At 38.2% G+C, this 25,502-nt stretch overlaps 1 protein-coding gene across 3 annotated transcripts; it reads right to left on the bottom strand.

The window, feature by feature from the left end:
- Positions 1 to 1,259: 1,259 nt before the first annotated feature.
- On the bottom strand, positions 1,260 to 19,453 carry KATNBL1 (katanin regulatory subunit B1 like 1). 3 transcript variants are annotated; one of them, XM_079308050.1, is made up of 11 exons: positions 19,300 to 19,420; positions 16,904 to 17,113; positions 11,150 to 11,277; positions 10,350 to 10,390; positions 9,692 to 9,971; positions 8,202 to 8,320; positions 7,973 to 8,023; positions 7,798 to 7,887; positions 7,160 to 7,249; positions 6,709 to 6,802; positions 3,334 to 5,203 (listed from the first exon to the last, which is right to left on the bottom strand). In XM_079308050.1, exons 3-11 carry the CDS (start codon positions 11,261 to 11,263, stop codon positions 5,171 to 5,173), a joined length of 912 nt encoding a protein of 303 aa, XP_079164176.1. In that variant the 5' UTR covers positions 11,264 to 11,277; positions 16,904 to 17,113; positions 19,300 to 19,420; the 3' UTR covers positions 3,334 to 5,170. The 3 variants fall into 3 exon arrangements, with proteins under 3 accessions (XP_079164175.1, XP_079164176.1, XP_079164177.1); XM_079308049.1 differs by lacking the exon at positions 16,904 to 17,113 and having other exon boundaries at positions 1,260 to 5,203; positions 19,300 to 19,453; XM_079308051.1 differs by lacking the exons at positions 16,904 to 17,113; positions 19,300 to 19,420 and adding an exon at positions 18,998 to 19,127.
- Between the last annotated feature and the right edge of the window lie 6,049 nt (positions 19,454 to 25,502).

Here is a 25,502-nt window from a genome sequence, read left to right as displayed (position 1 = left end):
ATCATGACATTTAGATTTGGGTTAATTGTTTCACAATATACATAGTGCTTATGTAAAAAAGAAAGTATCAAGAATACAATTACAGTATCAGTAAAGTCCACTAGTTCTGTTTATTTCAAGCCTATACACACAGAAAACAGCCCCCTTCCCAAATCCACAGAAAACTGTTATTCACAGAACTGCATTAAAAGAAGTCAGAAGCATATTTGTAAAAGAATTTTATCATATTTTGGCATCCATCACTTTCCAAATGGGAATTCAAATGGTTCTAAGCACTTAAATGAAAGAATAAGGGAAGAATAAAAAGGTGGGAAAGATAAATGTGATGTCCTTTTGTTTTGTTAAAGGAAAGAATAGATGTTTGAAACCCCAACACTTAGTTGCTCATATATACTACAGCACTCACAGTAATGACTGCCTGAATTAAAAAAGTGATCTGTATGAATCACAACCACTATGGAACACATTCAATCTGAAAGTAGCAGATTTCATTTCACAGCAATAATCAGCAGCCACAATCTACACAAAGAGACACGGTACACAACTCCCATCAGTACAGAAACAAAAAAATTCTAGGTCTGCAATTGTTGAAGACTGGATATTTCCATTTCATCCCTTTAAGGGACAGTGCTATACCTCCTGCCTCCCTTACTGCAGATTAGTATCCAAGTCCAGCTTAGTACTCAATGCAAAAAAACAAGAACAGAAACAATACTGCAGCTACAGTTATTTAGAATGAAAGCACTTTATTTTTTTCCAACCAAGTTCAAAGTCAAACTTAGAGCTGTGAGTGCACACTTCAATTCGTAGGTATTAACAAAATTTATGTGAAAAGTTTCAAAGATGGAAATTTTTCATAGTTGCTTCAAATTGAATCACGTTAAATAACTAGCCACGTGCTTTGTCTAGAATTCTCACCTTCCCTTCCTCATTTCTAACAAGACACACTCTTAGTATTTTTAAAGTAGATGAGCAATAAATAACATCAGTAAGTGCTAAAGAATATATGTGGAAAGGGGGGAAAATAGTTGCATTTAGTCTCATTCTGAGACATAAACCAAGCCATTTAACTTCTGGAATAAACCTAAGTTGTTTAAAGAAGTTTAACAATAACACAAGCATGCTCAATCTATTCTCTCTGTGAATCTTTATCTGTAACTACACTGATTACTGTGTGTAGGATGGTAGACTGAAGGCAAAAATTAGACTACACTGTCTGGCTTTTACCAAGGCTATTAAAAACTGTTTCATTTTTTCCCCTTCACTTACACAACATCAGCTCAATATAAAGTTCCTCTCAAAGGAATCAACTGGTTTCATAAACTTTAGCATTTGCATTGTGCAAAGCTGGAGTAACTTCACATCAGTACCATAATTTGCATGGTTTTGTATTCTGAAATAGCTGACTATGAACCACCAGTTTCACTTTGCACCAGAAAACTAGGCACAAAAAATAGCTGCAAATCTCCACACTAAGACAGACATTCAGTCTTCTGTAGAACTGGAAGATCTGGCAAGATGAACTGGCAAAAGCAACCACTTGCTAGTCTAAAATGTAAGCTTCACATAAGATATTTTCAAGGTTGCACACACAAGCATGTCCACTCTTTCAAGAAAAAAAAATAAAAAAAAACTCCCCACAAATTAACACTGTAGCATCCATCTTCAAAACCTTTATATCTTCAATACAAAACGCATAAAGACATTTAACTCCAAACTTGCCTACTTCAGATGCCAGAAAATGAAAATACAGCCTGCTTTATAATGCAGTGGGGCTGATGGCACTCAGCATAGGGCATGCTGCCCTCCTTCTCTCCCATCCCTCCTGCACCTCAAGTGTTAGAGCTGTAGCCTCCAATAAGGCAACCTACAGAAGGGAGAAAAAACATTTCATTTATATCTCACTGCAGAGAGTAAGCTCTTGGAGGGCTGATGCTCTTTTTTTATTAATACCAGCAACAATCTGTAAGCACTATTAAGGAGTGTGGAACTGCAGTACCTGTGTGATACAAGAGTAGAGGACTCTTTCCTGAGAAATAGGCATAGCTCCTTCAAAACAGAGACATACATGATCATTAAGACATGTTGACTTCTTCATACCCAGCTAATTAATGGCACAGCTTTTTCCACCTCCACTCTTCCGTAAGCTATCAGCAATACCTTAACTTGGCCATTTACATTTACAAAATACTGACTTTTTTTTTTTTTTTCTGCAGGTCTGGGGGAGAAGACAGTTTGTCAGACGGATTCTCTTTAGAGGATGAGCAAATCCTGGGTCACACTTAAAAGTACTCCTTCAGCAAAAGAGCCTCAAGCACTTTCAGGGAGGCAAAAGACACTGTTTTTAAAAGACATCAGTTTGATACCAAGTGGCATAACACGAAGAACAGCTTTGTGGAGACATCCTTCATCCTCATGCACATATGTGCTTCTGCATCACAAGAACATACATGCAAAGGATTAATTCTGCCTGGATCTTTTGACACATCCTACAAACAGCATTTTTAGAAAATATCAAAGATTAGCATTTATGCATGGGATAGCTCATAAACTTAATTCTTAGATTTACTGAGACAACAATATGAATTTAGTGGAGTTACATTTAACTCATGCCAGCTTTGACCAGATAATACACATGTACATTCTGTAACAGTAAAACTGATTCCTAGCCATTTGAGAACTAAAGAGAATACAAAAAGCTGAGCCTGAGTATTAGTGCAAATAGTTTAAATGAACTAAGAACATGATGGAAAAAATTTCATAATACAGACATCTGAATCCTGTTCTTATAGTCTAGTAGCTGCCTAAAAACAGTAAAAAACTAATTTAAAATAAGGCACAGATACTAATGACGATGTTTAATACTGTATTATTGATGCTGTCAAAATACGACTTTTGGCAGTTAAAGAATGCATTTCTTTATTAGATATTCCTCAGTAATGATTCTCAAGTCAATCTTACCTTGCCTCTAAAACAAAAGCACTGTCCACAGTTAGGATTTGGGAACTCTATGGCCACATACAGAAATCATTATAAGCCCATGTATCTAAATCTACATTCAAGATAGACTTTTAAATACTGGAGTATCCCTTTAATCAATTACAACTATGCTTCCTTATATTATCAGAAATAAAGGGCCACAAGTTACTTTATTTTGTCCATTACAAAAAGAAAAAAGAAAAAAAAAAAATCTGCATTTCCATAAAAGACATTCTCCTTGAGGAATAATCCAAGAGTTTCAGCAATTGCCACCCAAATGATACTAGACTTTGTTACTTTTACATTTAAGTGCTCAACAGAACAGTAAAATAATACAAGAATGTTGTCATATACTATAGTTCCTTTAGATTTTAAATTAATAGTAAGAACAATTGAAAAGTCCTATCTTAAAACTTTTTGAGCATGAAGTATCTCTAATGATATATAATAATTCTAGCAAAAAGACTGGCTATGTGCATGTCTCCAGATTGTCCCACAAAGTTTGCAGTTTTGGGATGCCCCAGAAACTCTTTGCAACTGGTTGTCCTAAGAAATGCAAAACCTTTGGTGGTTTGCAGAACAATCAAATAACTAATAGCACCAAGTTCTGATGACAGATTTCTAGTTGGCCTTCAGAAGTCAGCAACAAGGATACACAAACTGTATACAAAACTAAGCAATAGGAGGCCTGGAGTTATTGACCACTACAGGAGTAAAATTCATATATTTAATCTGTAAAGCAAAAACCACTTGTGGCTATCAAAAGACTCTTCTCCTGTATGCCAATAAAAGTGCACATACTTAATGCTAGGTATGAAAACAACCCTTGCAAGTACTTATTTTAAGGAAGTAGTCTATTTGGTCATACATGCTATACATGTATACTTTTAAGTGAAGACCTGGCACTTCGTAAGTTTTCATTGAAAAAACATGCTTCCTAATCATAAAATTTAAAAAGGCAACAGCAAGCCTAAGATTAAGACTCCCTCACAGCTATCAGGATACAGCTCTTAAAATAGAACAGCATATCAATATGACAGTTAAAATTTATAGCTGTATTCTCAATGCTGTTGTTGGTACAAATTTGTCATCATTGATCAGGTCAGAACTTGATCAATTCTGCAAAAGCTCTTTGTCAGTTTCTTAAAGGAGGTAGTATAAAAAGGATGTGATTTGAATAACATGGCCTCACCTGGCTGTAAACATTTCAAACAAGAGACATAAATATCTGTGATAAGAATTGTGGAAGAGATTATTCTAGAAATTGTTTCTTTTTGAACTTGAAAAGAAAAAACAGTAGATATATTTAATATATTTACTTATTTGCATGTAGTTTGAATGATACAGAACAAGATTACTGTGTTAGAAATCCACATACAATATAAAAACATTTGTTAGACATAAATTCACCATTCTGTTGACACTTGCAACAACTGTTTATACAAGTTTAGCTTCAGAAATTTATAATATTTTTCATACATGAATCTTTGTATATGTGCAATGTTTCATTAACTACACAATGTGAAACCCTGATTTTTGTAGTTTTTCATCACGATCTGAACATAATAGCTATTTGCATCTTAACACATTGGCTTTTTGAAACACTAGTAATTAAGGCATCTTTGCTGTATAGTTTCTCAATAGTGCAAACAAAAACTGTCTTTAACAATTTGATTAAAACATAGAAGTAACTGAATATCCCAAAGTTTTTTGTATTTTTTAATGTAATTGGAAGATAGTTGTGCATTTTGGAGTTCTCTTGTGAAAAGGACATTTAAAAGCTCTTAATGCTGATTTTTGTTGGTTGTTTGTTGGATTTTTGTTTTTGTTGGTTCCTTGTAACTGGTTCTGCTGTCTTGTCTTCATGACAGTACAGTTCATCTTTTATGCGATGATGTTGTAAAATACAGTAGCATTTAAAGGAACACCTAGTAACTGAGCAAATCCCAAATGCAGCAAAGGCATACAGTTTTCATAGTGCACTTTCACCTCACTGAAGTAAAAGTTGCTCCTACTAGACATTTTTCCACTTCAATGTGAAGTAGATTGTTAGGGTTTTGTTAGTGGTTTCATTAAACAGCTTGACAGTTCAGTTCTCCTCTGCCAGTATTTCTCAAAAGGCTTTCAGCACATATTTCAGGGATACTTTAGGGGATTTTTCACCACATAAGCACACTGTTTCATCATCATGTCAGTGTAGCTGCAATAAATAAGCATTTACATCCTAGAAGGAAAAAAAAGAGAAAGGGTTTGTCACATAACTTATAGCTCTAACATCGACTCAATGTCTGAATCAGGACCATAACACAAGAATAATACTTGCCCAAATTTCAGAACAAGATATCATCATGATTACTTTCAATTAATGCTTTCAGTGACACCTCCTTATGTACTAAAAAGACTGCAAGTGTAGGATTTTCAAAGTTTTCAAAGCCATCAATCTAGTCTGTTATTCCTCTGCTCACTGCATGAGCAGGAAAGATCATCATCATCATATGACCATGTAGTTAGAACATGTTATGTATGATATTCCTTAACCCAACCACTCCAACATTCTTGTACTACTTTTGTTCTGACTTGCTCAGGTGACTTAGGTCACAATCTATCCTGATATACATTAAGAAGCCAACAAATGAACATAAAGGGCACCCAGAGAAACAAACTGACACTACCCTATAGCTGCTATTCCAATCTAGCAAAAGAACTAGGCAGTCTAAAATACATGCTCTCATAGCTCTACCAAGCTGGGGGTCAGAATTCAGTTCTTCTGCATCTCTGCTGACTGAAATGCTGCAAGAATTTTGCAATTGCCCTTGTAAGCACATCAAAATTGAAGTTGCAAATGCACAGCAGTCCCAGAAAAAAAAGAGTTTACTTGTTTGATGCATCAAAAGTGATCAATTCTGTAGGTATAAAATTATAGATTCCTCAAAACTCCCTAAAAAGTAAAAGGTGCAATTTTGAAGTTTTCTTCAAGTTCAATCAAATCCTGCACACAAACAAGTTGTCTGCTGTAATTTCTCTCTTGCTGCCTACCTTCATCAGGTCCCTCCACCTGGAGAGGTTTCTATCTACTGTAACTTTTGGTGAACAATCTCAGAAAGACATCTGTATAGAGATGAGCACAAACAGCAAAACATGCACCTACCAGACACCCTCATTAAGTTACTGATACCACAACCTACTGAGAAATGCAAGCAGGGATTTGTATCAGATAGACAGGCTCTTCTGCTCTCCACAAACTCATCACTTTCTAAGCATTAGGTCAGCAACAGGCTTTAGAATTCAGTATGTAGTCACTTGTTCCTGACATACAATGTACAAACACCAATGATCATTCCTGGGCTAAGATTTTCCATTCTGCATTAAACTTGCAACAATGGGTATGACAGATCTAAGAGAAAACATCTGTCCCTTCCACAGTCTACCTACTCAGCTGAGCCCTTTTTCACATCAATTTTAAGGCTCATTACTATTAGCTACTTTGTTATTAAGGAGATGTTTCCTTTGTAAAGGTAAGAAAAAAGAATAAAAATTATTATAATTCCAAATCACACAACTATCATAGGGAATCAACTCCATACTTCTGTAAAAATCATGCAATACTTTTAAGCATTATCAGTAACTAAAGTATTTCTGTCCAACCACAGTTTAGCATAAGTAAAACAAGAGGAATACTGTAAGTGATACAACCATGTTTATTACTGAACACAACCAGAACTGTATTACCTTAGCTATATTACCAGTATATCCTGGAACCAGAGTAAGATGATTCTCCTGTTCCCACAAAACACTTAGCTGTTGTTTTAAAATATGAATATTTCTGAAAGAGAATGAACATCACTTTATAACATAGGAAGTACATTCCAGTAGTCTCTTCTACTAAGATGAATTATTAATATTGCATACAGACTTAGCCTACACAATAGATACTGCCCCAAAATCTGAAAAGTTTTGATTCTTCTACAGCATTTATATAATCCCTGATACGACTATGTCTTACATGTATTAAAACAGTAGCAAAAAACCCAAAACCAGTAACTTGATTGTCCTTAAAGTACCTTTAAGCTTTAACTTTAAAATTAGTTTCGCCTTTAGTAGGCAAGTTGTGCATCTACTGATCAAAACATTGAGATTAAATAAGTACATCCATTTAAATATTTCCCAACACTATACTCACCCATCTTCTGCCTTTTCTGTATGTTCAGATAGTTCTGACCACCATCTTTTAATAACAGCCTGAAGCCAGTTTAAACCAACTATCACATATCTGTAACAACACATTATACACATTATGCATTTCACCCTCCCTACACATTATCTACAGGCCAGATAAAGCATTGTACTTTGTAAGCCATTTAGAAAGCAACATATTTTCTATTCTGGAAGAAGAAAAATCTAGACAAATTGTTAAGTTTAAATACTTGCTAACACTTGCAATTTCTAAGTGGTAAACTGAAGTTCTTGTTGAAAAAGTAGAAGAAAACTCTGCCCTGATTTCATGTTATAAAGAACATTAAAACCTCAATGCTGTTCTTTTTTACTGTTTAGGATAAATCTGTGTAAGCACAAAGCCAGTCCTCTCCCCCAAGTCCCTAACAGTGCAGAAAAGAATTTCTGCACTGCTGTTTCGGTAAAATATAAAGGTTCAGAGGAAAGCTTCCATTTTGGAGCTTTCTCATTTCCTGAGAAAGGCAGAGTTAGTTGGGAGAAGGGGCAGAGGGAACAAGAATCAGAGGATTAAAAACCACTCATTTCCAGGGCTCTGCATAGCCAGGAAGTAAGAATGCTTTAAAAACATCCCAAGCTGATACTTACTCTTCGTATTTGCTTTTAAGCAGAGATTTGACTAAAGGCAAAAGATCTACACAGCAGCCAACTGAAACATATGGTTTTTCTTCCTGTAAACTTAAAAAACAAGATGTTTTGTAAGTGCTTGAACTTCAGTGTGCTTATAAGCAGATTCTAATTCCCCACTTTTTTCTGTTTGTACCTGTTTGTAAGCACAGGAAGGCAGTCTACCACTACTCCAAGATCCTGTATCCTAGAAACATTAAGAATAAAATGTTACTAGTAGATCCTACTACTAGTAGTAGGAGTATATGCTTCCACTATGATTGAAAAAGTGTAACTAAGTCAACATTTATGGAATTGCAAAAAATACTGTGGCATATTTGAGATTGCTATCATTTTAAGGTTATAAAAGAGGAGACATATTTTACCTCACTAAGTAGGCTACCAGTTCACTTATACTTCTCCTTCTCCAAAAGGTTAAAGCTACGTTCAGTCTCAGATTCCTGCTGAAAAGAACTTGAGCCATAGTTTCATGGTCCTGAGAAACCTGCATATTTTTAAAAATATAAAAAGTTGCACGTTAAGTAGCCAGCAATGAAACAATAAGCTACTTTACAATCTGGTATATGATAATACACTTTTCTACCTGTATGTTGAGGAGTCTGTTTTAGAAAATCATCTAAGAATAGACCCATGAATTTCTCTTAAAAGGGGGCACAAAAATATTAGATCTATTTTACAGGAAAGCTGCAAGAATAGTTTGTGCCTCTTTACCACCTAAGACAGTTATCTAAAAATGATCATTCATGAGCATCAACCTGTAAATGTCACTAACTCTGAGAACTTTTTACTTAGATGATTATTAATTTTGACACAATCTATATACAAGTAATTACATGTATTATTCTGAACTCCAACAGAAATGGTTCATTTCTGAAAAAGCTTGTTCGCTGAATGAAGTTCAGGCATTTTAATTAATTAGACCTTGTATTGGAATGAACACTGCAGAGCCACACACATCTCTCAATCCAGTTAAATAGCCATTTATGGCCAGAGGCCAATGATCTGGTCCTTAGCTTCTCAGAAAATGAATCTTCCCTGTCTTAACTTCTTTACCCATCCTTCTGCAACCTCTTTATTGTAGCTACTCTACTCTTTTCTTGAAACCATCAAATTAAACAGGGCAGAAGTGCTGCAGATTGAGCCTTTGGCCCACTGGCCTCTCAGGGCTCTCTCTTCATGTCAGCCCACACTCACAGCATTATGACAAGACAGCATGGTGATAGTCTCTTACCTTCCCTGCCATGTCTCACCTTAAACACATGTAAGCCTCGATGAATAACAAAAAGCCACTGTGACAAAAATGCAAACTTCAACATTAAGGGCTTTAAATGGCCTTCATTCTCACAAAATCCATTTTATTTAAGTGTCTGACCTTTTGGTCAGTTTCAGAAGCCTTGCAAGCATCCACTATATTTCCTCAACAAATCCTAACAAGAAATACAGCTCAGATTAACACTTCAGTTAGTTCTGCACACACTAAGTGGATACTCCTATTGAAAACTGCCCTCATCTACCTCACCAGTTTATTCTCATTGATACACTAGCATTTTTACATCTCTGTAAACACACATATGGACATGTGTCCTGAGAGTGCATGAAACCTAAGCAGGTAAAAACAATTCTCCATTAGTGCTGGTACAATTTTAACCCAGCCAAGCCTGGCAGATCTGAGCTTCTGACCCAACACAAATATGAAGTGGCACAACTATTACTGTTGACAACTGTATCATCATGAAATGACAGACTGCAAATCCCAAGACCTGATATTTGCAGAATTGAAGGAAATTAATCTAAACTTTCACAGCTGATTACTAGGAACACTTTTTAAACTGCAGTTTCTTTAAACTCCACCCACCTCTGAAAAAAATGCACTGTATTTGGATGAGGGGCCTTCTGTTTGAGATGAGCCAGAGTCACTGGAATTCAGCAAGTGTGTACGACTGTTGTGAAGTTTTGCTGGCAGATTCCCTGCACAAGCCAGTTCATTTTCTTTATTTGCCATGTCACGGCCCCTAGATTTAGGGTACAGTTTATTTCTGTAACAAGGCTTTGGAGTATAGCAATGAACTTTCCTTTTACAATACACCACTTTGAAAAGAGAGAGGGGACTGGTCACCGTTTTTCCAACCGTTACTCTGCAATAATAAAGCACTGTTTTAGTGAAGGTTGATCCAAACCAAATCAATTGCATTATTACATTTATTTATATATGTATGTACATAATTATGAATTCAGCAGTCAGCTTTCAGGTTATTGAAAACATTTTCCCCCACACTATATATCTTAATAACACTTGGATTATCTAAAGTCAAGCCACCAATATTCTTGTCTGTTTTTATTAATACAGAAACTCATTACTACAGATGAAAACACAAGAACCAAGAACTGTCATTAAAATCAAAACTTATCATCCATTTGTGTTTGTTCTGGTGTTGTAACCAACTTCAACTGTGCCTTTCCCCCAACCTCTGTCACACTTTAAACTCAGATATCACACAGTACAGCTCTCCTACCTGTTTGTGTATGAAGCCAGCTGTTTTGGAGATTTCTTACCCTGGGAGAAGGGAAAGGGAGGAAAAAAAACTTACTAAAAAGGGTCAAAAACTCCTGCATATGCTACTTAGCATTAATAGTAACATTTACATTGTGTGCATCAGCAAGAAAATGTTACAATCTTTTTTTTTTGTTAACACTGGTCCTAAAATGCTACTTGTAATACAAAGTTTCAATAAAGATATTGACATCTTCACCACTGTTTGAAGAGGTCTTGCAGTAAGTTTGTCAGTCTAGTGCTTCCTCTGTACTCCACTGTCTTATTCTTCAGCCAGTAACACCAGTATGAGGTTATAAAAACTACTTTTGAATAGCAAGAATCCAGTGAAAATCTACATGTTACCAACATGGTAGATAAAGCTGTAAGATCATACGACAGATCCATTTCTATCAAAGTAGTATCTCACTTGTGCCATGTAGCTCTCTTGGCAAGAAAGAACTTTTTAATGAAAACATTCTTGTATTGAAACATTTCTGGCTAGATTGCAGAAAAGCAGCCATGACTAAGACTACATCAGTACCTACTGCTCATATGGATGATACAATGCACTGGTCTGGGCAGCTGCTGTCTGTATTTATTATAACACACTTTTCATAATATAACTGCTGCTCAACTTAGAAGTTCTATTGCACGTCCAAACATCAAATGTTTAGTAGTGCTGTGCTTCTAGATTAAGACTGCTCAGAATTATGAGCTTTACATCTTTATTTCATTTTTCTCAGAGGACATTAAACAACACAAACAACACAAACATCTTACCTCCTTCATGATCTTTTTAGTGGAAGAAGAGATTCTTTTTCTGGGGAGATCAATGGGATGACCTTCAATATGCAATGCTTTCTGTTTTTTAACATTGTGAGCTTCAGATGCCATAATCTCTCAAATCCCTGTTCTCAAGGGAAAGATATTCATTTGTATTTTCTAAAACATTCTGTCAGCTTTCTTCAAATGCAGGTTGCAATACTAGAATTCAACTATTTGCAAGATCTTCCATCCTATATATTAACCGACGTATTTTGCAAATGATGGGCTGGAGGCCTTATTATTAACATATTGAGCATTTCAAAATCACTGTTTAGCCTTCAAAAATGAGGAAACAAAACAAAAATCACTCCAAGAAAGAGGCAGTGATTTTTTTTTCACACTAGTTTCTACACCTGCACTGAGGGGTGGCCATACAAACAAGCATTCAAGTAAAGAATAGGGCAATTTATGAGACTCTTTCCTGACATTCTGAATTTTATTTGCTGCCTAGAGAAAAATAATTGGTTTCATACCTGTTTCCAAGTGTGAAAGGCAGCTAAAAAATGGATTCTTTTTTTCCAGGAAGAAATCAAACTTCATCAAAATAACAAAGGTTGGGAAAAAAAGATTATCTTCCCCTTAGTTTATTGGCAAATGCACATTCCCCCCCCCCCCCCCATTTTTGTCAAAGGAGTACTTTGACTTTTTCATACTATAACCCACAACTTTATCTTATGTCTAAAATCCTTTGTCTTGAAGTATGCAAGTATTTCTACAAGAATCAACACCAAGATTGAGACAGTTGTACACATGATTTTGCATCTTTTGTAACTGATCAGAAGATTCATTGCTTGAGACTCAGTTCAACGACTACATTATCATGGAAGCACTATTCTTAAAGTGTTTTAGCAAGACATCCTATGTTACTTAAATGACAACCACTTGCTCCAATATTACTGCCTTTTTCCCTAAAAGGTAAAACTCTGGTCTCAACATGAATGCTCCAATCTCTCCCCTCTATCTTTAGCAGCAGCCCTTTTACTCTATGTAGCAGATTTACCCTACATTAAGAACTTCAGCATTTAAAAGACTAAGACACTAAGCACTGAATAAGCCAGATGGGAAACAGCTTATTAGGCATGAAGACCCATGCAGTAGCTAAAGGCCATCAAATAAAACAAGCAGGTGGCAGGCCTAAAACAAGACAGATGCTCTTCAGATTCAGGCACATTAAAATCAGTGTTGTAGGGTACAGTGGAAGACAAAAAATTAAAATGTTCTGGTATTCTTTAGAATTGGATCACAACTAAAGAATTTCACTTGAGATGTCTCTCCAAAAAATGGAGCATTTACTGACAGAGTCCCTTACCCTGCAAGATGGGAACATGAAACCCTCAAACTACAAGAGCTGCAACCAGCATCATTATTTAGGGCATTATTTTTAACAGCTGGTGGAAAATATCTTTCCAGATGTAAGTCTGGCTTAAGACTGGTTCATTAACTTAATTTTTTCACACTATGAGACAGTGATGAAGTGTTATCACTTTGCTAGCTCTCCACACTTCCTAGTTCTTCCACACAGGCTGGTAAATAAACTCTCCCCATAAGTTTAGAAAACTCCTCACAAAACCTAACATCTTTTCCTCTGCTTATCAGTTGAAACCATTATTTGGACTCAAAACAGGCTGGATATTAAATTTTGAACTTGGAGCACAACACAAAGGCACATGCTGATCAACTGGACTTCTGAAGAAAAACCCAACAATACTAAAATCCAAACAAATCCATCCTTTTATTCAAGGTCAGTGATGAAGAGAACTTGGGAAAAAATCTTGATTTTTTTTTTCCTTCTATCCACTGTTTGAGAACAATATTGATGGGAAAGCAATAAAATAATATAGGGGACAGCCTTCAATCACCAGAGTAAAAATCCACAGTCACCTCATCAGATGCTAAGAAAAATCACTAACCTCTGTTGTTGACGAGTAATTTTTCTGACTACTCCCATAATATCAGCTTATAATTCTTCATGACCAACAGTGATTGTTCCTTATTTAATAAATGATCTCAATCTACCCTCATCTTTCACACTAAGCAACACACAAGAATCTGATCATCAACATAAAGGACAGCACCATGCAACTAGAATACTTTTTGCTTAAAATAAGTGCAAAATATTAGAAGCCTAGAAAGAAATCTTACCAAGAAAATTCAATTAGCATTATTAGTTTTTAATACTGGGCTCTAAAGAGCATTCAACATCTCAAAATACCTGAACTGGAGCTATCTGAACTGGAGAGAGAGGATGAAAGGAAGTTCCTTATAAAAAGTTACACGTGTTCAGGAGAAAAACTAAGATAATTTTGCACTCTGAGAAATCAGACATAAGAATATATTGTTCTCCAGCCTCTCACCTGAAACAGAATGAAACAACAGAACTATCAATTCTTTCCTTAAAGACTGGTAGAAGAAATTCAAAAGGTCAAAAGATGATCAGACATAGGAACATGATGAAGCAAAGTAAAAATATTTTTGTATGACTTGACTGTGCAACAGTTTAGAGAGCTTCCATAGTTTAACTTGTTGAGAGAGTCTCTTACTATGCAGACGTAGCAGTGAACATTTAGGCAATAATGAAACAAGGTGCAGAATCTCTTCTTTGGAGCTGATAAAGTACCTAAAGCAAACACAGTCAATATTTAAAGAGCCCCAAGGAAGATCCAGACTGACATCTCTGTTGCACTAATTAGTAAACAACGTCATTAAGAATAGATTTAGTGGACACAAACAAATAATATAATGGCAAGGATTCAGACTGGCTGTCACTAAGGCAACACAGCCTAGAAAACAGAAGGCTCCAGGGTGACCTCACTGTGGCTTTCCAGTATCTGAAGGGGCTGTCAGAGAGCTGGAGAGGGACTTTTTGCCAGGGCATTTGTCACAGACCAAAGGGTAATAGATTCAGTCTGATAAAGGCTAGGTTTAGATTGGATATTAGGGCAAAATTCTTTACTGAGTAAGTAAGGGTAGTAAGGCACTGCAACACATTTCCTAGAGAAGTGGTTAATGCCTTGTCCCTGGAAATGTTCAAGGCCGAGCTAGATGGGGCTTTGAGCTGTCTAGTCTAGTGGAAAGTGTCCCTTCCTTCCCATGGCAGGGAAATTGGAACGAGAAGATCTTTAAGGTCCATTCTAACCCAAAATATTCTATGATTCTATGAAATCCTGCTCTGCAAAAATTAATGAAATTTATAAAGAGTATGGGGTAGTACAACATGGATAAAGGGCAACAAAATTATAGACTCTTTGAGTTTCCAAGTCCCTCACTTAAATCTTGAGGAAACTAAGCAACCAAGTGAAAAAACAGAAAGCTCTTGCATGTACAAGTATCTCAGGAACAGCCATAAACTGTCTAAGTGGTTTCCAGACTGCAGAAAACCACCTCTAGATCCCTGGGGAAAGCTTGCATTGGTTTATGCTGTTCAATATATTCATAAATTACCACACAGAAGGGGATGAAGACCGCTGTCAATACAAGGTCATACCAGTGAAGATAAGGGCCAGCTGAAGAACTGGAGAAGGACTGTCATGTGCAATAAGCAGAAGCAATGATCAGTATAGATAACAGATCAATATAAACCAAAGCCTATGTATCTACAGGTAGGAAAAAATTCTGGGTTCCTACTGGAATCTCAGTCTGAGGTAGTAACTGCCACCCACAACAACATCTGGATATAGAACAGTTTACTTTTGATCAGTTGGACTGTTCAGTGCTCCATACTGATCAATAAATAGAAAAAATAAAGAGAACACTATTGTGACAATGTACAGAACTAATTTGTGCCTGCATTTCAAATATTGAGAGCAGAGTTAGTTACCTTTCTTTAAAAAACCAAACCAACCCTAAAAAGTAAAAAAAAAACAAAGTAAAAAAAAGTAAAAAACAGCTCAGACAAAGGCAAGTGAAAAATACTTGGAATACCTTTCATATAACCATCAACTGATTAAACCAGCCTCTTCAGTCTGGAGAAGAGGCTACTTATAGCCAACAGTGGAAGTAAGACAAAGGCCAACAAAATGAATGGCTTGGAGAAGTTGCAAAGAGATTGTGCCCTCTCTTGCCCAATACAGAAATGAAGGGTCAAAAGACAATAGCTGAAGATCGGATCAAAACTAACAAGGGTAAGCTGTGTTCAAATTATAATCAACCTGAACTTGCCACAGGATGTTGTGGACCCAAACGTTTCATATGGGTTCTAGGACAGATTGTGTAAATATATTAAAGCAAAAGAAATTGACTGAAAGCGATTAAATTCAGATACATAACCCACCTAGTCCAGACAGAGCAGAACAGAAGCAGAAGAATCTGGTATATACAAACCTAACAGTGCTATAATAAACTTAGTCAATATCTTAGGAAACCAGCTTTGAAAGGCTTAGTAACACCTAGGAAAATGCTTGCTGGCCAGCAATTAAAAAGATGAATGCCACAGGATGAAAGGCACTTTACATGGCTCTTTACATCTTTGATTTCCTATTTGCAGTCAGATATTATCAAGGGATAGCTAATTAGACACTACAACCCCTGTAATTTTGAGATATATACAGGGGGTTCTTAAACTGGCATTAGATAGTAATTTGTAGAGTCAAACAATCTATACCTTAATGTCTAATTTCTGACTTTTCCCTTGTGGTGAGCACAGCTAGTTGTATTTGATCTGCTATACAATCTCATCGAGGCCAATGCATTTCCCTCACTTTACAAAACTTTTAAAATTAAACTGAGGATAGAATGCATTTCCCTTCAGCTCTGTCTTGGTCCATTTTACAATCCTAAACTGTTTTACAACTGAACAAGGTAGACTGCAAATCTGAACAGAGATGTAAGATTTCAGTAGGATGACAGAATCAAATTCCACCAATTTCCCCTATACCGTGGGTGATTTCTAACAGCAGATGACAGCCTTCCCCCCTTCTCTCCCTTTTATTCTCTTCAATCTTCAGTAACCAGAAGGAATAAAGTAATAGCAACCATGTCCCCTGAGAAGAAGCTAGTTTGTCCCCACAATCAAGAGACAGTACCTGTGCAAGCTTTTCTTGATGGTTCTACTGGTATTTTTTTAACTCTGATCTCTTCCAAATGCAATAAAACTCTTTAGGTGGTACCAGAATTAGGCAAAGAAAGTCAGCACTAACAGGCTTTCAAGTGCATATCTATCAAAGGCAAGTATTAACAACTCTGCCACTCCCTCCCATGTCCTAAGTTCTGGGCACGGCCCCCAAAGAGGGACAAACTCTCCTTGGCATGTTATGTAATGTACATGAGTATTAACATAATATTATTTTCTTACAGAACACAGGCTGGATTACTTTGCATGTCAGCAAGGAAAATGTAAAATAGATATCTTAAGCCATCAGCAATACCTTTTAAAACACATTCTTCCATCCTATTCCTTGTCCAAATTCTTAATAGCTACTCTTTCCTGCAGCAGTCCATGTCCACCAGCCTGAACGCTCCTGTGATTCTCTTCCACCCCACAGTAACCCAAGTGCAAGTTCAGGGATGACAATATTAAATTCAGATGAAAGAGCTAATTAACTGTTACTCCCAAGGAAAGCACATGCTTTGAAAGCATTCCAAATAGGTATGCATCAGGGAAGCAGTAATGGTCAACTCATCCTACCTGGCCATTATTAGATCTACAATGGTCACAAGACACTTTCAAAAATGGTTACTTCAAATTTACTTCCAAAAGGGTAACTTGCTTACACACATAAATTAGCACTATCTTATAGTGTAGAAGGGATTTTGTAAACTTGGCATAACTTCATTTTAGCTCCAATAAATGTTACAAAATCTATCCATCTTTGGTTTAGAAGGCTTCTACATCCTTTGCATATGAAACAGTTTGGTTTTTTCAAACTCCTTTTTTAGTAATTGAGGTACTGATGGTTCACCTGCTGTTAAATGCTGAATTTTCTTAAAAAAAATGGAGTTCAAGATTCTAAAGAGTCAATACATCAATACAAAACTCTACTGCAACATTATAAAAGGTGTTATATGCCAGCAGAACACAATTTTTTTCATGTGATACACCTGTCAGGCCATTTGTTCCATTTTAAAGTTTTCTATGCTGATAAAAACTACAGGAAGTTTACTAAATTTGAAGTAAATAAATATACTATTTGAACAACTAAATATAGTAAACTAGCTTACAACTAAGATTTAAACTAATTTTCCTCTTACATATAGAATTTGTATGTGGCCCACTGTCAGTCATAATGAAACTCCAAAAATAAACACAAGTCAGAGCTCATCCAAGTTTAGTGAGGATGAACCCAGGTGTGCACTACCTCTCTTTGTGGAGACAGTCCAGGATTATAATAAATGAACCTTACTTACATTTTCTACAAAATAAGAACTCAGTTTTATGCATATATCTTTTATACAGATATTTTAAGCTGCCCTAAAGTAATAGCAGTTGCCAGTGGTTAAGTTCTTCCTGAAGTCAACTTCCAATTAATGAGAAGATACTTCTACCTGTTGATTCTCACTTATGAACACTCTGGGAACAATAAGTTTGGAAAAGTTTTAAAACTTTAAAAAAAAAAAAACAGTTATAGAAGAAATTTCCACAACACTGAAGCTTCCAAAGTAATGTTTTACGCAACTCTTTTAGAAACTACCCATGAAATTAAATGCAGCAACTTCTTTTATCATTTATTGCTCAATCCAAATAGTTTAAAAAAACTGCAACAAGAATTTTGAGTTAAAACCCAGAGACAGACATACTGGCAAACTGCTCAAGCTCCAAACTTAGTGGAGGCTAAAGATGTACTCACTACATGCCCAACTGGCTGGTGATTACATGTCACACAACTTCCACATGGCCTTTTATGCTCAAATACACTTCTATTATTGATTGTAGCCTGTTGATAGCATTTTAGAAAAACCTTATCAATTTATTATCAAACTTCTCATCCTAGGAGCTACGTACAGTTACTTTTTTAAAAACAGCTGATATAATTATGAAACAATATATATGAAATATATATCCCACATAATCATTATCTAGACCATTATGAAATATAACAAAAATAAATTTAAAAGAGAAGTCTTGAAAGTAGGCATGTATATATATATATATTCACACAGCTATAACAATACAGCATTATTAGCATATTGACATATGCTTTTTAACATACATACACAAAATACCTTAATAATATTATTTTTAATATATTATAATGAAATCCCAAGGGTTAAGGTTTAGGAATTCAAATCAATGGAGTTCAATGAAATAACATTAGAGAAATTTAAATCAAAACTACATGGACTGTTAATAAGAAATTAAAGAGACATCTTTAGACATGTTCTTTCCAATCAGCAAGGCCAAAGAGGCAGAAACTTGCCTTCTGTTATGCTATGTAATTCTACTAAACACGGGAAAACACATATTTTTAATTATTTCCCTGATTACAGACAGAGAATACGAGGAAGGAAAAAAAACACAGGGGAACGGCAAAAGCAAAAAAGATGTTCCAATAAGAGATGGACGAAAGCTGCTTTTAAGCAAACGGGCTTAACCTCGCTGCAAAGCAGAGCATGTTACAAAAGCAGAAACAAAAGACTTCCAGGATCACCACCTAATCTGTCTCTTTAAAAGATCTCCCTATTCAAAATGTCTTTATTTAAATCTGCATACCAAATCATCCAGCACAACACTGAAAAAATACTTTGAAGACTTTTGAACAAAGGAATTAATGCGGGATCTGATCTTCAAGCACTTAAGGTTCTCCCCCCTTCCTTCCCCCCTGGAATCTGTCACACCCAAGAAATTAAATCCGTCAGCAGGCCTCACACCCAGCTTGTTGTCCTCCCTTTCGGCAGCACCAGAGCCTTCCCGGCTCTCCTGGCACGTATCCGCCGCTGCACACGCTCGCTGCGAGCTGAGGCTGCTGGCACCATTTCAGAGGGACCGGAGCTCCAGACCCCGCTGCCCGGGCACCGCGCACAGCTGTGCCGGGCCGCGGGGCGAGGCCGCGGGGCAGCGGCACCGAGCGATCCGCGACCCGCGCCCCCGCACCGCCCGCCGCCGGCCCGCACGGCCCCGCTGCGCTCCCCCGGCGGCGGCGCCGGGCTCCGGCCCCCCCCGCGGCACTCACCCGCTGCTCATGTTCGGGGCCGGGCCGGGCGGGCGGAGCGGCGGGAGCGCTACTGCCGGGGCCCGGCGCCCCGAGCCTGCGCCATTCAAACGCCGCCGCGGTGCACGCCGGGCCGCGCGCGCCGCACCACGCCCCGCCGCGCGCGCCGCGCGGCACCGCGGCGCCCTCTGCCGGCCGCGGCCTCGCGCCCCGCCCCGCCCCGCCGCGCGCCGCCTGCGTCACGGCGCGGCGGGAGGGAGGCTGGGAATGCGGGACGGTGACTGGGCATGCCGGATCCTCCCCGGGCACGGGCATCTGCCCCGCGCTCTGCGCCTGGCTGCCGTTCGCCAGGGACGGGCCGTGCTTATCAGTGGGCGACGCTCAGACTGGATGAGAAATCCACGGTAGCTGCACGCTGTGCAGCGTTATCACAGAACAGGCTGAGTTGGAAGGGCCCCACACGGGTGACCAAGTCCCTCTTCTGTACAGCACCATCCCCAAGAGTCGCAGCGTGTGCCCGAGAGCACTGCACTCTGCCAGGCTGGTGCTGTTCCAGCGCTTAAACACCGTTTGGATGAAAAACCTTTTCCTAATACCCCACCTAAGTTTTCCCTGACACAGCTTCAGGACATTATCTCAGATCCTGTCAGTGGTCATGACAGAGAAGAGATCGGTGACCCCTCCAATTGCCCTCACAAGGAAGCTGTTCCTGCAATAAGGTCTCCCCTCAGTCTTTTTCAGGCTGAACAGTGGCCTCAGGCACTCCTCATGCAGCTTCCCCTCCAGACGCTTCACCATCGTCATTGCCCTACTTTGTGCACCCCAAAACTGCCCCCAGCACTGAGGTGAGGCTGCCCCAGCTCAGAGCAGAGCAGGACAATCCCCTCCCTTGCCCGGCTGTGATGCTGTGCCTGATGAACCCCAGGACACACTTGGCCCTCCTGGCTGCCAGGGCACTGCTGGCTCATGTTCAACTTGCCATCAACCAGGAGCCCCAGATTTCTTTCCATGTCAGTGTTTCCCAGCCTCTCATCCCCCAGTCTGTCCATACATCCAGGGTTGCCCATCCCAGGTGCAGAATCTGGCACTTTCCCTCGTTGAATTTCTTATGGCTGGCCCAGCCCTCTGATACGTGATGGTTTCTCTGCAGGGCCTCCCTGCCTTTGAGGGAGTCAACAGCTCCGCCCAGTTTTGCACTGTCTGCAAATTTGTTTAGCATCCTTTCCAGTCCTGTGCCCAGCTCATGAATGAAGATGTTGACAAGCACAGGGACGAGGATGGAACCTTGGGAACCCCACCAGACTGATGTCACCCTCTTCACTACACTCCTTTGCACCTGACCCATGAGTCAATTGCTCACCCATTACATGATGTGTTTAGCTGTGTGCTGGATACTTTATCCAGAAAGGTACTATGAGGAAAAGTACTGAAAACTTTGCTAATTATAACCAGCAAGGCCTTTCTGTCCTGGCTCCTCTTGTGTGGAATCAAACATAGGACATATTCTTTGCTGGAGGTGGTATCCTTATTTCATTGATGGGCTCCTGAAAGAGAATGACACTACTTTTCCATAGGAAGGAAAGCACATAGCCCCAGTTTCAGGTGGAAATGAAAGGCTGCCAGGGGGAGGTAATAAACAGTATTTCATTATAATCATTCTCCTTTTTATCCAAAACACCCTAGTGACTAGTAATACATTCTTATTTCCAGTTTCAATTTATTCACATCGTGCTTATTCTTCTAGTAGCAATATTACCCTGTAGTTTAAGCAACTCCCACCTACCATCATGGCTGTTTGCTATAAGAGAATAACATAAGAGAGTAATTTGATTCTCTCAACGATTTCATTTCACTCACCTAACAGTCTTGGTCTCTCATTGCAGGATACAGAGCCATTTTGTTTGCTCAATCATCCTTAAGTCACTTTTACCTACATTTTTGCAGATGTTGAAATTTCTACCCCGTGTGCATAGTGTTTAATATATGTATGGTTTTACTTATATGAGCAGCTTTGGATATCCAGGTACATATGCTCACTAAAGGTTTTTAAAAGGATATTTTCTTTGAGCTGTGACTGCTGATAGAAACTTTTCAAAGGAAATAGATGATGCTGTTTTACAGAAGAGGACAATTGGCAGATAATGTATACTAAAGAAATATTTGGGCTATTCAAAACAGACCTTCCCTGTGAAGTCTGTCAGGAGCACATAGTTACAAATCAAATGGTTTTTAGATTATTGCCAGCTAAATGCAGTTAAGTTCCATGTGGATGCCAGACAGTGACAGAAATGGCAGCAGTGCTCCTTGTGTGGTGTGATATTATGTTTAGCTCTAAAGAGCAGCACAACTGGTTTGTCCAGTCAAGGTGCCAAGCATAATAATATTTTTATTACTGGGCCCCATTATTAAAGACCTCTTCTGAAAATAAGATGTTCTGCAAGTCCAGAGACGGGTCAAATTTTGTAAGGAAAATATAGTTTCTGTCAAGGGCTCAGTACTGTTTGCAGAAGCACACAAGCTGTATTCTGGCTACTCAGCAATGACTATGGACCATTGAGCTACTAATACTGACAGGTTCATTATGGTTATCCTAGGAGTCAGCTGTAGTAATTTCCATAAAAATTCCCAATTATTTTATGTATTTTCCTTTTATTCTGTTTTTGATATGCATACTTTCATTTGTTGTAAATTACTATCTGGGCCTTGAAAGGCTATTCCCCTAGATAAACATTCCTAATGTATTAAGAATGAATGTATTCTTTTCTGAATATATTCCTTAGCCCATTTTACCTTTAACTTACTTCTTTTTCTCCTGTCTTTTCCAAATTAAAGCAAAAAATCCCAGTTTCTTGTATTAACTGCAAGTTACCGAAAATACTCTTTTTTGAAACTTTCTTTTCCAATTCCATGTTCATTTTTAATGTTTTTCATATGTTTTGGCTTTTTACTTTTTGTTTTGTTTGGGTTTTTTGTTTTTGTTTTTTAATTAAACAGTTGAGAAATTTTTTTTTGCAAAACCTAATTGTATATTTTCAAGGAAAAGAATTAGATATGAGAGATTCCAGTTTGTGTAATATACCTTACAACAATCCTTTTACTACTTAGTATGACATTAAGTTCGATGTAGTAGGGCAGCTATGGACAAAAGATGGAGTAATTTTAGCTGTTAGAAGCATCATGATTATAAATGGATTAAGCAGGTAATCATGAGTAAAGCTGACCAAGAACTTTTATATATACACATGGCACACATTTTTCTAGGTGCCATAAGTGAAGCTGTATGAAAAATGAAGGGAGGAATGAACACTAAGATAGCAGCATGGAGCTATGCTTACCCTTTCTGCTCTCTCAAGGGCAGCTTTTTTACAGTTACTTCCATGGCTCCCCTGTAAATGAGTTCTTTGTGCATGGCTTGACAGATTTGAGTAGTCCAGTTTCCAAATGGGTGAAGGAATCTAACTAGATGTCCTGGTAATTATGGCTATTGCAGTGGGACAGGATTTTATAAGATCATGACATGTAAAATAAATCATGTTTTTCTGCAGGAGTGAAAGAATATAGATCTAAATATATGCAGGTCTAACACAGAAATGTACACATAATTACATTTAAAAATAGCCTACTAGCTCCTTGCTCTTGTGTTCTCATATTTTCAAAATTCATACTGGTACTTAACTCTTGCATTTTTAAAGAATTCCAATGATTATATCTGGATATAGAGAAGCTCAGAAATTCTGTAAGTTGTCTCCCTTGCAGTTATCTTGAACTCCAAATTATATGTTTTATGTCATCTTCACAAACGTAAAAGTAGGTTCTCTGGCAATGTTTAGTGTAAAAGAGAAATTTTGATAGCAACTGTGGATGCAATACAGAAATCTACTGTGTATAAATTAAAAGCTTGAATGTGCAGCAGAGCAAAGTACTTGTGCAGAGGGCAAAGAAAATGGGGATGATAGAATGAATAAATTCACTAAAATTGGTTCTTCTGTTCTGAGCTAATTAAGGTGTTTTGACTATGTAGAGTTAATAGCAATAATGTGATTCTTTTCCCGAAACCTGCAAAAGGGAATAGCACAATGATATTTTCTTCTTGTGATGTCTACTCCATTTATTTCCAGATTGCATTTCTCACAGTCTGCTTGGATTTTCTGCTTTCCCCAATATTTTTTCTGCAATAAACTTTTCCTTCCAGACGTTGCATAAGTAGTACTATCCAAACTGATGCTGTAATTTTACCAGCTTGGCTTCCTTTTCATTCCTCCTTAGGTAGAATTTAAAGTCAGTAAAATATAAGACATTTATTTATTTCTCCCAGATCTGCCCAGGAGATGCCTGGGATGTGCAGTGGATGGGATATCTGAGGGGGTGGTAGTTACTCCAAGACTATTAACTGTTTAATCTTTAGCCCACAGGTTGGAGACAGGACTGCTCAGGCAATTGGTAATGGGATAAAGCTTTTCACCTCTGAATTGCCAACTCTGGGCCAGATTAGTAGGACAGGATATTTCCACCATCTGGTGTCTGGTCAGTGACCCATATGAGGGAAATAGTAGCCATTCCTGCTACTGGTGAAGAGCTTTACAATTAACCCCCCCTCAGCCCCCAACACATACTGTGTGAGAATGATTGCACCACAAACAGCTCCAAATGAGCACGAGGACTAAACATCACTCTAGAAACTTGATGATCAGGATTCAGCACACTGAAGGGAGTGTGGGAAAATGTGCCAGCATGAGCTGTCAAGGGATTCTGTTCCACTGGGAATAACCACTTTAGAAAAAGCTAGTTTTTTAGACAGCAAGAAAACTGATGGTTCTTGGCTGAAAATGACAACAGCTTGTAAGAAAAGTAACTTGATTTTTCTGTGATGCAGAAAAGCTGAACTTCAAAAGGCAAATATCCACTAATAATACTTCTTGTTGGCATATGATATAAATACTCAAATAGGGTGAAAAGGACACTCTATTCAAATGTGTAAAGTTTTTGCAATCTGAGATAGGTTAGCAGATTTAATGAATAAAGAATTATGAATCAGTGTGCTATATTGGGATTATTTGTAACAGCACTTCCAGACACTACATCCATTTCCTATTTCAGAAATAAGGCCGGGTGTAATTATAGCATCTGTGAATTGGACTACTGTCTGAATTTCTGTAGTTTTCTGAGCAATATTCTGTCTGAATCAAGAAACACAAGTTAAATAGTACTCAGGAGAGAATAAAAGCCCTCATATTGTAATATTAAAAACAGTACTTATATTGAAAGTAGTTATTTGTTACTATGATATTTTATTTAAATATGGAAAGAATAAACTCATGCTAACCAGTTCAGGGCTTTGCCTATTGTTCCCGGAGCAAAACTGTGCTTCTAGTGCGATCACTTTGAGAGAACCTGAACACCTATGCCTTACTGAAGAGACTGAAGGCAATGTGCCAAGTTCAGCGCCTGTTTTTCTGTCGCTCGCAGGCTGGTCGTGTCCGAAGCCAGGCGGCTCGCTGGCGCTCCCGTGGCGGCGGCTCCCGCATCCCGCCCGGCGCTCGAGCCGCGCGGTCCCGCCGGGCCCGGAGGCGCCGCCGCCGCCCAGGCATTTCTCAATCCTGTTCGCAAAGATGCCTCTGAGACCGGGTCCCTTTGCACGGCCTTGCCCAAAGTGCCACTGTCTCGGCTTGTGAGTGACTCCTTCATAAAGCACCCCAGACCTTTTATGTTCGCTGTTATGGTTATCTGGTCATTTTATTCATCCTGAGCTATGGATTGCTCGGGCATCATAACCCTTGAATAATTTTTCTCCTGTACAATATTCAAGGAATAGACGCTGAATTAATTCTCATTATTAGCAGCTTTCGAGGGCAGTAGGCTTTTAAAATAAACAAGCTTGGCTTTGTAAAATGTTGTAACTCAGGGTAGCATAAGGTAAAGATTGGTATTCTTTTTGCATGCGTATGGCAAGAATTTTCAGATTGCAGTAGCAGGCTGTAGTGGCTGTGATCTCACCTGTGGTTTGTACTCTGGGATTTCACTTTCATAGAAGCCACAGAATACATTCTGGGATACAAAGGAGTTGGCTGGGACATCTCACCTCAAATATGTGCTTTTTTTGTTAGGTCTTCAATCTCAGAAACATACAGCTATTTTGGAAAGAATCTTTGTCTCTGCATACTCAGTTAATGACTAGAAAACAAATACAGCGAAATCATGTTGCATTCAATTACATCTATTTTATT

This window comes from Erithacus rubecula, assembly GCF_903797595.1.
Source record: "Erithacus rubecula genome assembly, chromosome: 6".
NCBI classification, from domain to species: domain Eukaryota; kingdom Metazoa; phylum Chordata; class Aves; order Passeriformes; family Muscicapidae; genus Erithacus; species Erithacus rubecula.
Note: the sequence above shows the minus strand (reverse complement) of the source record. Positions and strands in the feature narration are given on the sequence as shown.

Coding starts and splice junctions, on each gene's coding strand:
- KATNBL1 (XM_079308049.1), bottom strand. CDS start 11,263: ATGGCATCTGAAGCTCACAATGTTAAAAAACAGAAAGCATTGCATATT. Junction 8,321..9,691: donor ACAGTGCATTTTTTTCAGAG/GTGGGTGGAGTT, acceptor AAAAATATGCAG/GTTTCTCAGGACCATGAAAC. Junction 7,888..7,972: donor CTTCCTGTGCTTACAAACAG/GTACAAACAGAA, acceptor TTGTTTTTTAAG/TTTACAGGAAGAAAAACCAT.